Source organism: Bidens hawaiensis, unplaced genomic scaffold (genome assembly GCF_021521415.1).
Source record: "Bidens hawaiensis isolate Kalapana, Puna unplaced genomic scaffold, B.hawaiensis_p1.1 tig00009951_1, whole genome shotgun sequence".
NCBI classification, from domain to species: domain Eukaryota; kingdom Viridiplantae; phylum Streptophyta; class Magnoliopsida; order Asterales; family Asteraceae; genus Bidens; species Bidens hawaiensis.
Genome location: NW_027491753.1, coordinates 436,236 through 449,364, shown reverse-complemented (window position 1 = coordinate 449,364; position 13,129 = coordinate 436,236). Strand labels below are relative to the sequence as shown.

The window sequence follows — 13,129 nt, the reverse complement described above, 5'->3', positions numbered from 1 at the left end:
TGGGAATCCTCCTAATATCCCATACGGCTACGCGCCAAGGCTGGGAATCCTCCTAATATCCCATAAGGCTACGCGCCAAGGCTGGGAATCCTCCTAATATCCCATATGGCTACGCGCCAAGGTTGGGAATCCTCCTAATATCCCATACGGCTACGCGCCAAACTTCAAGGTTTTTGGAATCCTCATAATATCCCATATGGCTACGCGCCAAACTTAAGGGTTGGGAATCCTTATACCATATGCTCACGCCTATTACACATGCTTACGCATCACATGCTCACACATGTCACAGTCTACACACACGCGCACGCAACATCTGCGCGTGGCGCATAACACAAAACCAAAGTCTACGCGCACGCGCATGCAACATCTGCACGTGGCGCGGGACATAAAGTAGCTTGTAAGTCGCCTCACGCGCAGGCTTTTATATTCATACAGCTCATAAGACGCCTCGCGCGCCAGCTGTTATTATTCTTACAGCCCGTAAGTCGCCTCACGCGCAGGCTTTATTATTATTACAGCTCATAAGACGCCTCGCGCGCCAGCTGTTATTATTCTTACAGCCCGTAAGTCGCCTCACGCGCAGGCTTTATTATTATTACAGCTCATAAGACGCCTCGCGCGCCAGCTGTTATTATTCTTACAGCCCGTAAGTCGCCTCACGCCAGGCTTTATTATTATTACAGCTCGTAAGTCGCCTTGCGCGCCAGCTTCATTATTCTACAAGCTCGTAAGTCGCCTCGCGCGCCAGCTTCTTTATTATTACAGCTCGTAAGTCGCCATACGCGCATGCTCTCATTATTCTACAAGCTCGTAAGTCGCCTCACGCGCCAGCTTTATTATTTTACAGCTCGTAAGTCGCCTCACGCGCCAGCGTTATTATTTTACAAGCTCGTAAGTCGTCTCACGCGCCAGCTTTATTATTTTACAGCTCGTAAGTCGCCTCACGCGCCAGCTTTATTATTTTACAGCTCGTAAGCCGCCTTGCGCGCCAGCTTCATTATTATTACAGCTCGTAAGTCGCCATACGCGCAGGCTCTCATTATTCTACAAGTTCGTAAGTCGCCTCACGCGCCAGCTTTATTATTTTACAGCTCGTAAGTCGCCTCACGCGCCAGCGTTATTATTTTACAAGCTTGTAAGTCGCCTCACGCGCCAGCTTTATTATTTTACAGCTCGTAAGTCGCCTCACGCGCCAGCTTTATTATTTTACAGCTCGTAAGCCGCCTTGCGCGCCATCTTCATTATTCTACAAGCTCGTAAGTCGCCTTGCGCGCCAGCTTCATTATTCTACAAGCTCGTAAGTCGCCTCGCGCGCCAGCTTCTTTATTATTACAGCTCGTAAGTCGCCATACGCGCAGGCTCTCATTATTCTACAAGCTCGTAAGTCGCCTCACGCGCCAGCTTTATTATTCTACAGCTCGTAGGTCGCCGCAAGCGCCAAGCTTTATTATTCTTAGCTCGTAAATCGCCGCACGCGCCAGCTTTATTATTCTCAGCTCGTAAGTCGCTTCGCGCGCAGGCTTTTGTTATTATTATAGCTCATAAGTCGCCTCGCGCGCAAGCTTTGTTATCAGGCCCCGCGCCACTATTATTATGATGCGTGCTATATCTTATTCATACTAGTGCACCATCATCATCATAAGGATCACAACATGTCACCATCATGGAGAAAACCTCCCAAAACTCAAAGACAAGGCCGAAGAAAAGGGAAGAAACCGCCTCACGATCTAGTACACCTTATAAAGTCCAGTGCTCCACCTAAACGCTTGCACGCCTAGGAGCAACACTGGACTTGGGGGGCTTGTCGGGGTATGGTACTAAGAACCCTAATTTATTGTGTTTTGGGCTTATTTTATTATATCGACTAATACAATGTTATTGGGCCGAGGGGGTTTTGTGGAGGTAACCCTAACTGGGCTAGGCCCATTAGGGTACCATGATGGTGGCCATGAGACTCTATATAAGGAGGTCTCCACCTCCTTATCATGGGTCATGCTCAATAAGAGCCACCACCACTTTTTGTGTCTGTAAACAAGAAATCCTCTGGATATCTTAGCAGTCACCTCCACACCCCCGAAACCATTGCAGGTCTCAACATGACAGATCACAGGCGCAGCCGCAGAGGAAGAAGATCAAGACGTGGTTCGTTCATCTCGAAAATCCGTGGAAACATCGTCATGAATCAGGTAAGATTCATTTCATGATTCGACACAACGAAAGAAAGAAATATGAAAATGTAACTAAATATTCCAAAAAGTTTAAGCTTCTTGCTACATAAATAAATAAACCCACACTTTCCGCAGGCTATACCTTTTCTACATTTGTTATATAATTGGGATGATTCACTGAATCTCTTATTCAATGTAAATTTACTTTTTTTTAACGATCTACAAAGTATGATCATTCAGTTATATTTATTAGTAAAAAGTCACTTATGTAGCGTTAGTGACCCGATCCATCACCAATTTCAAAATAAACACGCTACCCAAAAGCCTATTATGGTAAAACCATTGTTTTTTCAGCCACGTGTCGTCACCACAACTTCTGTCTTTCTCTGTCTCTAAAAAAAATTTGGTGGCGCGACACTAAGTGAGGTCACTGTAATGCTATGGTGGTGTGGCAACGTTTTATTGTTGGCTGTGAATGCATGGGTGCATCTGAGAGAGTTAAAGTGGGGTGGGGGGGGAGATAGTGTGTCGGTGCCAATTTTTTACTGTCTACGGTATAGTCAGGGTTTGTGCCTTATGTTGTTCTCGGTTTCTCGCTTAAATCTTTAGTCAATGCTACAATGACGCTCCCCATTTGGCATGACCACCTATTTTGCAACCATGGTGGAGATACGAGCATATATCGAGTAATTTGATTCATATTTCAATTTTTTTTATACATGTCAACACTATTTTGTGACTTTTCAATTACATTTTTGGCTTTAAAGTATATTTCAAGTTTAATTGAAGATAATTACTCGGCTTTGGCGCGGGCGGTTTTCTTATGTTGTTTTTCGTTTTTGGCCTGCTTGCTCGGCCTTTATGTTTCTGGTGCTTGTTTGTAATTGTGGTGGTGCATCTAGCGTTTATTATATAAGTTGTTTTGTTGGTCGTTAAAAAAATAGAAAAACATGTAGTGACCAATTATAAAATACGAAATAATAATAATAATAAAAAGGAAGTTGAATGTGGGGAATGGAAAGGTCACATGCAGAGAAGTTCCAAAAATGTGAAACTAGGCAAGGCATGGGCCCGACTCGAGACCTCGGAGGCGCGTTATTGTGTGTTTGTGTCGATGTTTCATTTTACTTGCCGCCGACGTGTCAAAACCCATCAACTCTATCCCTTGATATTTATGTTTTGTTTATAGTAGCAAATTTAATTTCTAACAGAGTTTAGATATCTAAACGAAAGATAAAGAGGAACAAATCAAAAACATGCTGTTAAAAAAAAAAAACAACAAATCAAAAACATTTATTACAAACAAATGAAAGCCGACACGGGGGTATATGATTATGTTAAAAATATTATTATTAGGCCTAAATGATACAAATCAAATTTGTGTCTACTCATATAGCCATGCCTGCATTGTATTGCAGAATAAACACTGCTTAAAATATGTATTTTCATAGTAAGTTATACATGTATCACAACTATTCTAAGTATTTACTAATTTATTTTTGGATTTAGTGTTGATACCGTAACAAATTTAAACGATACCAATCAAATTCACGTCAGTATGCCGTCACAACACGACGGGTTTTGTAGCCTAGTTCTTGTTAACAAATTTTAGTCTTTGCGGTAATTTAAAAATTAAAAACTAAACCAAACCAAATGTGTTAACTTTTGAAACAGGTTGGATAGACTATGCAAATTATAGGACTATGTAATAATACTATAAAGGGATATTAATTGAAAATGTATTGAATTTATATAACCTTTATTTAATATATATGTGTGTGTCTATATATATATATGTTTTTATAATAATTATTAATTTATGAAAAAAATAAGTAAATATATTACAGGTATATTGGATTTTAATAATCTAAACTTTGTTCCATTGGCCGACGTTAAGTCAAACTTTAAAGATGTATCACAACAGTCCCAAGTTTCGACGTATTGACAGCCAACGAACTTTTCACTATTGGGGTTAGATTTCGTTAGTTTTTGATAATGTGGACGATCACATGTACGATGATGTGGCAAAAATACTTACTTGGACTGTTTATGTGATAAAAATATTTTTAAATTAAATTTAAAATTTTCTAACCAAAATAAACGAACATAACTATTCTTCTAACAAAAATAAATGAACCGAAATACTTTTTTTAACAAAATAAATGAACTGAACAAACCGAACAACATTTTTACAAAAATAAATGAACCGAAACACCTTTTTCTAACAAAAATAAACGAACAAACTACTTTTCAACCACATTTTTTTTAACAAAAATAAACGAACTAAACCAATTTTTTTTAACAAAAATAAGTGGTTCAGTTCGTTTATTTTTGTTAAAAAAGTAGTTTGGTTCGTTTATTTTTATTAAAAAAAGTGGTTCGGTTCTTTTATTTTGGTTTGAAAATTTTATTTTTAATTTAAAAATATTTTTTTACCACATAACAGTCCACACACTATTTTTGCCGCATCATAGGTGTCGAGACGGAGGATGATGAGTTCGAGTTGAGTTTTCTTTGACGTCGATTTGAAGGGTTTGGTGGTGGGTTGGATGTTGTCGGTGGTGGTGGATTACAACTGCAGACGATATTTCGATCACCATGGTGATTGTTGAGGTTTGAGTGATACAAAGATGATGTCTAGAAATGATGGAGAATGAGTAAAATGGTGGAATTGAATGATGATATGATGGATTTGAGGGTTAGGGTTTTGAATTTTGAAATTGGGGATTTGAAATCAAGAAGGATGTGAAGATGTTTTAAAAAACTACAATCTTATGGCCCCTTTTATTTGATGACCTAGAATTAATAAATGAAGAAGAATGAGGAGGTGGTTGCAGGTGGATGGATGTGAGGATAGGGGATGAAGAAGAAGAAGAAGAAGAAGAAGAAGAAAAGAAGGGTGAGGTGAGACCACTTATGTTATTTTTATTATTATTATTATTATTAAGGGGGTGAGATGGAATTAGGATTTTTTTTTGACAGAATTACAAATTTTGTCCTTTAAAAAAAGCCAAATTAAGGTTCGTGTCCTTTTCTAAGTTTCCTTGCAGGCGGTGTACTTTAAACTTTTTTTTTCTACACGTTATGTCCTTTACGCTAACTGGGTTAGAAAAACTCAGTTAAATGCCCTCACGTGAGGCGCATGTGAGGGCATTTTTGTCTTTTCGTCTACTGGTAGTTATTTATAATTAAAAAATAAATTAATACATTATAACAAAAATAAATAATAGATATTAAATATATATTCTCTCTCTCTCTCTCTTCCCGTCTTCTTTCTCTCTCTCTACTCTCTCCCTCCCTCTCACTACACCAACACCACCACTACCTAACCACCAAACCAACCACCGTTCTCAGCCGTGACCACCACAACTACCATCACAAAACCAACTCCCTTTCTTCTTAAGTCACTGCTGCCACTTACCATATTGCCGGAGATCTTGCCCTCTACTGGCTGCCGCACCTCATGCCATGACTCAAATCCACCACCACCGTGACTCCTACTCGATTCACCGATGAAACCCCCCACGCATCATCGTCAACTTTCATCTTGTGCCCTAAGTCATCGCCGCCCCTACCCCCAAATCGATGAGGTAGGGTACAATTAGCACTCCGATTTAAGTGATTTCTGTCCAATCGTCCATTGTATGGCCGGAAGTTGAGCGAAGTTAGTGTGGTGCGGGATGATGACACGGGTGGTAGGAGGTATGGTGAGTAGAGAGACGGTGAAGTTATGGTGATGAGAGAGACATATGATTATTGATTTGTTGGTGGGTTTTTATTTTTGGGGGTGGTGGCCGGTGATTATGATGGGTTGTGGTGGTGGTTCACATATGAAGAAATGAAGAAGATGAACACGATCTGGGTGTGGTGTGATGCTTCAATATATTAGAATATTGATTTTATATTTATTTTGAGATCTGGTTGTATGTTTTATTTTATAGAAACTTAAAATAAATATAAAATCAATATTTATTTCGCGACGGCGTCCCACGCAAACGATCCATATTTCGGCGACGGCGTCCCAGTCGGCGGTGCGAGATTCGGGCAGATCTCAGTGGAGGGTTTTGGAAAAGGATGGGTCGGGTTCGGGTGATAGGGATACGGGTTTTGGAAAAGGATGGGTCGGGTTCGGGTGATAGGGATCGTTTGCGGTGGCCGGAATTTAGGGCACAAGACCTGCATCACCTATAAGACCTGCATCGAATCGTGCATCACCTATAAGACTGGAAACACTGCAGCTTCTCCAAATGGTACACCGTTGAAGGAGACCACACGAACTATCTCCATAACTCCAAAAACTCCGTTAATGGCGTCACCTGGAGGCGCGGGAGGAGCTGGTGAAGAGGACGAGGATGAAGAGCTGGTCAAAACTCCGTTTTGACCGGGGAGTATAGTATCGGTGGGGTTATCGAAGGTAGTCCAGATTGAAACGGTGTCGTTTCGGAGGACGAGGTTGCCGGAATCGGTGAGAGTAGCGGTGGTGGCCGGAATTTATGGTGATGGTGGTGGCTTAGAGAGAAAGAAGAGAGAAAGAAAAGAAAATATATATAATACATTCCCCTATTAAAATTACAATTATGCCCATCACATGTCTGGCACATGTCATACTTAACTGACTTTTTCTAACCCAGTTAGCGTAAAGGACAAAACTTGTAGGAAAAAAAAGTTTAAAGTACACCGCCTGCAAGGAAACTTAGAAAAGGACACGAACCGTAATTCGTCTTATTTTAAAGGACAAAATTTGTAATTCTGTCTTTTTTTTTTAAAGGCTGTATTTTCCACGTAAGCTTGCCAACTCACCCATGAAACGTCCATATCAGCATTTCCACTAACGACGTTAGTCGTCTGCTAACTAGAGAGTGACAAAAACAAATAGATGAAAGTTGGGAGTAGTGGATAACAAATCGAAAGTTGGGAGTGATATCAACCAACGAGTGAAAGTTGCGAGTATTAAAAACCAATATCCCGAAAAACAAACTACCGTTACCGAAATCACAAAAAATGAGTACCGATACCGAAGACAAAAATACGGTAAAATACTGCTATCGTACTGACCCCAAAATCTAAATAAGTCGGTATCGTACTTACCCCAAAATCTAAATAAGTCGGTATCGAATTGATACCAACGATACCCATTTCGATACAATTTGCTCACCCTAAATTATCACTAAATGTTACTATTTTGTTTATACCAGTAGATGGTTACGTGAACAATCCATGATTCTGACACGAGACAATTTTTAAAAGCAATGGCAAAAACTAACACTCAAGTACAATATGCATGTGGGGTTTTTTTATGTCTATATAAATCAATCAAACTTTGAACTTAATTCCTGAAAATGAAATGAAATGAACATCAATAATAATTAGAGTCACGTTATTTATATGCGCCAGAGACATTTAAGATACAACAACAAAAAGGATTTAAAACCGAATGCTGAATTTGTGATATATGAGGGGCCTAGGGGTGTCATGTGGTATGAGTTTGTCATTTTTACAAAAATAAAAATAAACTTACAAAACATGTCACATGAAGTGTTGTCGGTACACGGGTTATGCAATCGGTTAAAATGTAAAAGGTGTTCAAAGCCAATTAACTTTGTTTACAAGTTAAAACTGGATACATTACAGATGTCCGGTTTTTTAGATTTTCATAATCAATTAATTTGGGTTGTAAACAGTTTGATAAATTTGATTACCGAACTATTTGGTTAATATTTGTATTGGGCATGGGCGAATCCAAACAAATAAATTGGTAAACCAAATAGAAATTGCTTTCTTTGGGTTCGGAATCGGCCAAAGCAACATTGCTCGGGTGGGAAGATTGGCGGGCCTTAAATTACAATAGTTTAGAAGCTTAAATATGGTTTTGGTTGTATAATTTTATATTGTTTCTCATTGAAAGTAATAGCGCATAAAAGTTTTGTTGGTCATTAAAAAAAACTTTCATTAATTTATTTATCCAAACATATACAATATATATTAAAAATCTGTCAAAAATACGAGTCATTAATATATACAAAGAAGAATGTACTAAAACTTTTATGTCTTTTTGTGAAACTATACTAACAAGTAACAATAAATACTTTTAAAACAGGCACGAAACATTAATTGAGAGACGGTATTACGGTTAAGTCAGGGAAGAAAATTAATTGAGTGGTCCGACTTCAATTATATTCAATCCCTCACGTTTATGTTTTTTAAAATATTTATAAATATAAAATAATTTTGAAAAATAATATTATCTTATAGCTATTTTAAAAATTATGTTCAAATTTATCTTATAGAGAGAACTCCATCTGTTCGTTTTTTTTCTCTCATATATAGTCTATCTGAAGTTTTAATTCAAATAAATTCTATTAAATAATTAAAGAATTTTATTATATTTAATTTATGTGTAATATCATAATGATTTTTTGGTTGACGGCTTGACACACCAACAATATAGCGTGTCTAAGATTTCTAACTACAACAGTATTTTAATATACAAAGATACGTTCAAGTTATCCATATTTAACCAATTAACGAACTCTTATCTAGAGCCACCTTTAGTTTTACGGATTCACATATAGCCAAAGTTACATATTAATACATTAAAGGAAATAGGAATAACATATTTCATAACTAATTTTGCTAAAAGAGAAACAAAAATTATATAATTTTAAAAAGTCGAAAAAAGGGTAAAAAGTAAATGTAAAGTAAATCGATCCGTGATCCCACACTTGATCTTTTTTCTTTCTCTTTTTCCATTTAATATTAATAATCTAAAAAACAAATTATTGATCATAACTTTTTAGCCAAAATACATAATGAAATAACTTACATTACATAAGCTTATTATCTATATTTAAACCTTAAAGTTTAAAGTCAACACCATAATACGTCTTAACACAAGACTGTAGTGTTCTAATTGGTAATTAGGTCATCGGGTATAGGTTTTCAAGTAAATCCAGCGAAATAAAAAAAAGATTCTACATTCAAACCACCTTACCATCCCATCAAAGTGTAGACAATGTCAATATTACACCATGGAAACTATTAACAAGCTTGTTTTTAATTAACTCTGGTGATATGTTTGTTGCCATATAAAACTCTATTTTTAAAGTCAATCATGTGTTGTATATATATATATATATATATATATATTATGAGCATAATTATCTAATATATATATTCCAAGTGGAAACTAAATAGTAATATTACGTGATATTGGTCGGAGATTGCATCTTTAGAAGCCGAAATTTGACTTGTGACAACGTTGAGTTGTCTACTCGGTTTCATACTAAATTTAAATGTAACATAACTTTCTGTTTTTCCATATTTATTGATTTCTAGTTGGAAGCTTGACTTTGACTACTATTTTGTCAACTCATGTGATTAGTTTATTTATTACTGTATTATTTATTCCGATTTGCTTATTAAAGAACAAACACTCTTAATACACAATCCCAAACACCCCCCTAAATCAAAATGAGAAACAATCCCATTCTCTAAAATTGAGCAAAATAAACGCGACGATGAATAAGAAAACGTAACATCATATCTTAAGAAACCTGAATTCAGTCAGTAGCGGCTTCTATAAATCTACACGAATTATCTAAATTTTAATGCAAGGTAAAAAAAACACATACCAAGATTTTAAAATCACAGGTTATATTTCACATTCCATTTGCCATTAGCATCAGCAGTGAATGTCCAATTGTTTTCCCTCACCTGTACATACGGAATCTGCAATTAAAATGTACAAAAACGCAACGTTAACAAACAATCAAATAAATATATCTTGCAGTATCCAATTACAAATCCTCATTATAGAACTGCATGAGATACAAGTACAACATAACATAATACACGCACATATAGGGACCGTTCATCACAGAACCCAGTTTAAGTAGATAAACGTAAAAACACAGTCAAATGAGTTGAAAACGGCCCAAGGCGTTATTCAAGCACTTTTCAACTTATAAAAGTGATATATTCATATAAATTTACAAAGTTAAAAAAACATTTTAATAGCATGGCTTCTTTAATAAACTAAGCTTCACGCTAAATATAATAATATTAAAAACTTGGTGGTGGCTCAAGATGAGATGAATAGTCCGTTTTGCAACGAAAGATACCTTGTCTAAGATTTCGTAGCCAACTTTGAACCTTATATCTTGATCTTTCTGGAAATCGGGGACGTTCCAAACCAATTCAACTGCTCCACTTGGTGTTGGCTGTTTCAAATACATAACAATTTGTAGAAAAAAAAAATCTTTAGAAGCAAACTGTATAAAAATATAGTTTTTTTGAAAAGGCAAACTACACAACTCAAATAAAGCTTATGTAAAGAAAATACTCAAATAGACTATAATAGTTCAAAAAAAAAGTATAATTTCTTTTGAAAATACTTTTTTAGAATGACCCTAGTCAATCATTATGCCTTATTCAAAATGTCCACAATCTTCTCTAAATAAATCAAATGAAGATCATTTTGGCAGACATACCCTGCAAATTTGAAGTTATTTCTGGTGAGCAAGATAAGATCCTAAAAGTTACAATACCAACCTGTTTAAACTCTTTGTCAATATCACAACGTCCCTTAACAACAAAGTTGACCAATCGATCAGGAGTAAGTTGAAATGACTTTTTCCCATGCACGGTATAATGAAGTTTTTCACGCCTATTATATTGTAACCCGGCTCCAATTTTTGATGAAAGCTATTAAAAAGTTACAAGGTTATAAAGGTTACAATTAGTTGTAAAAGTTCGTTATAATCGGCAGATAAAAATGAGATCTTACATCAGGAGGAAAGTATTTCAGAATTGCACTGAGAAAAGTTGGAGCCCCAATCCTTGTATCAAGTTCTCCATTAAGCTGCCAAGTATCAAGAAATACATAAAAAGTTAAACATAACATGAGATGTTTGAAAAAAAATATCTGGATTACTATTTAGCTCATGATGAACCCACATAGGATGTTAGCTGCTTTATTTTGAAATCAAATACAATCGTTGTTTGTTGTTTATAGTGCAATTAAATCAAATCAACATAAATTATGTGAATTTATAAAATCTATTTATTCTACTTTTAAACTGTACAATTTTACTCATCAACACTAAAGCATACAATCATTGTTTATGAAAAATAGCAAAATAGGTATCTCCATTCTCCAAGAACACGAGTGTTGTAACTTAGTAATACAAAGAAGCAATTCTCCTATGGAGTTAGCAAAACTTCATCACCTATGTTCGGCTTATGAACATAACAAATCTTAACAGTAATACTAATAATAATTAACAAGACTTTCAGGTTTCCGATTACAAAAAAATGGCAAGTATTATATAGTTCTAATTTTGGATAACTTGCTTAACTAATACATGTAAACGTAATTATTTCAGAGCTAAAACAATTTTCTGTGTTAAATATTATGCTACCTTTTGAAAATCTTTATTGCTTTTTATAACAACCTTTTGTCTTTTTGAGGAAGCCAACATGTAAATAAGTTGTTTTCAAACTCAATCCCAACACATGCCCTAAGTTTATTGGTTTTATTAGGATAAGTTTATAAGAGCTTGAGTCCTTGAGTCTGGTATAAATAGTTTGATAGGGTTAATGGTTCATGTGTGGCTTTGATCTTAATAAACCTGTTTGTTAACTTGTTACTATGTGTGCTCGGCCCAATAAATTCCCAAAAAAAGCAGGATCAATAAGCTAAATCTAACGCTAGACAATTCATAGAATGCACGGCATCAAGTCCTTCATAAGCTATATAATTTTGCTTCGTTTCGCATATAAGCAACTTTAAAACATACATTACAGGAAAACACAAATAGCGGTGAAACTGGGCAAACAAGTCGAGCTACTCAAGCTCGAATCAATAAAAATCTCGAAACGAGGTGAGATTTTTTGAGCTCAAGCCTCAAACAAAGCTCGTTTAGTTATCATGGGAAGGCTAAACGAGCCTTGTGTATTTATAAGTTTGACCTATTTTGGACTTGTATGTATTAATTTCACAGTGCACAGTCGAGCTATGGCTCCTTTAAGATAGCACACGAGCTCGAGCCGAGCTTAGGCTCGTTAAACGTTTTTCTCAAAATATTTAAAGTAAATAATAAAGGTAGACACGTTAATTAATTAATTTGTCTGTTACACAAACGCATATGCAGTTTTGCCCTAATTATGTTGCTAATACCTAAACATTACACAAATAATGAATAATAGAATTGGACGGAGTAGTAGTACTTTTGTCCTAATTGAAATGGTGAAGAAACATAAAAGGTAAGAATAATTCATTAGTGTACCTGAAGTCGAGTGTTGGAGTCGATATGAAGCTTCTGCTTAGCGTGGATTTTCAAAGCAGAAGATGTGTCACTGCTGCTGCTGGCGTATCTCGGCGTCTGCTTCTTGCTGTTGTTGTTGTTGTTGATTCTTAGCGCTGTGGAATCTCCGCCGTATCGGAGTGACGTCTCCATTGTTGGTTAATGTTATCGATACGAATACGGAGTAAAACCCTCTAAACAAACAGTACCTTCACCTTTACCTTTTCATTTTATGTTTATTATTATTTACATTGTTTGGATTGGCTTTTTTGAAAAGTGGGCTTTTGAAAACTGTTTTTTAAGCCTTTCATAAAGCTAAAATAAAAAAGATTTGTATGATTGCCAAACACATTTTAATTTATTTGCTTCTTGAAAACACTAATAAGTCAATAAGCATTAATCAAACTCAATCACAAACATGCCCTAAGTGGTGTGTCACTAGTTGGACCATTCAAACTCGAGCTTGATATAAGTCTGTTTCAGCTCGTGAACAATCATATGCTTTCTATTGTGTTAGAAACAGATTTCATGTTATTGGAGTTATGGGTGTGTTTAGTTGTTGAAGTTAGATTACAAGGTTACTATCTCTCGAACTGTGTTACTTCAGAAAGTGTATTCGTATTTTTCATTTTAGGGTATGACATTAGTGTTTTA

The 13,129-nt window shown here is 36.0% G+C and overlaps 2 protein-coding genes across 2 annotated transcripts in view; both read right to left on the bottom strand.

Moving 5' to 3' along the window:
- The window catches only part of LOC143533933 (high mobility group B protein 3-like), a 158,120-nt gene that overhangs the window by 104,914 nt on the left and 40,077 nt on the right, over nucleotides 1-13,129 (bottom strand). The gene's annotated exons all lie outside the window — the stretch shown is intronic.
- LOC143533891 (outer envelope pore protein 21B, chloroplastic-like) lies at nucleotides 9,658-12,656 on the bottom strand. The gene is made up of 5 exons (XM_077028523.1): nucleotides 12,458-12,656; nucleotides 10,957-11,031; nucleotides 10,722-10,874; nucleotides 10,292-10,390; nucleotides 9,658-9,899 (listed from the first exon to the last, which is right to left on the bottom strand). The coding sequence occupies exons 1-5, from the start codon at nucleotides 12,626-12,628 to the stop codon at nucleotides 9,816-9,818; spliced, it is 582 nt and encodes a 193-aa protein (XP_076884638.1). The 5' UTR covers nucleotides 12,629-12,656; the 3' UTR covers nucleotides 9,658-9,815.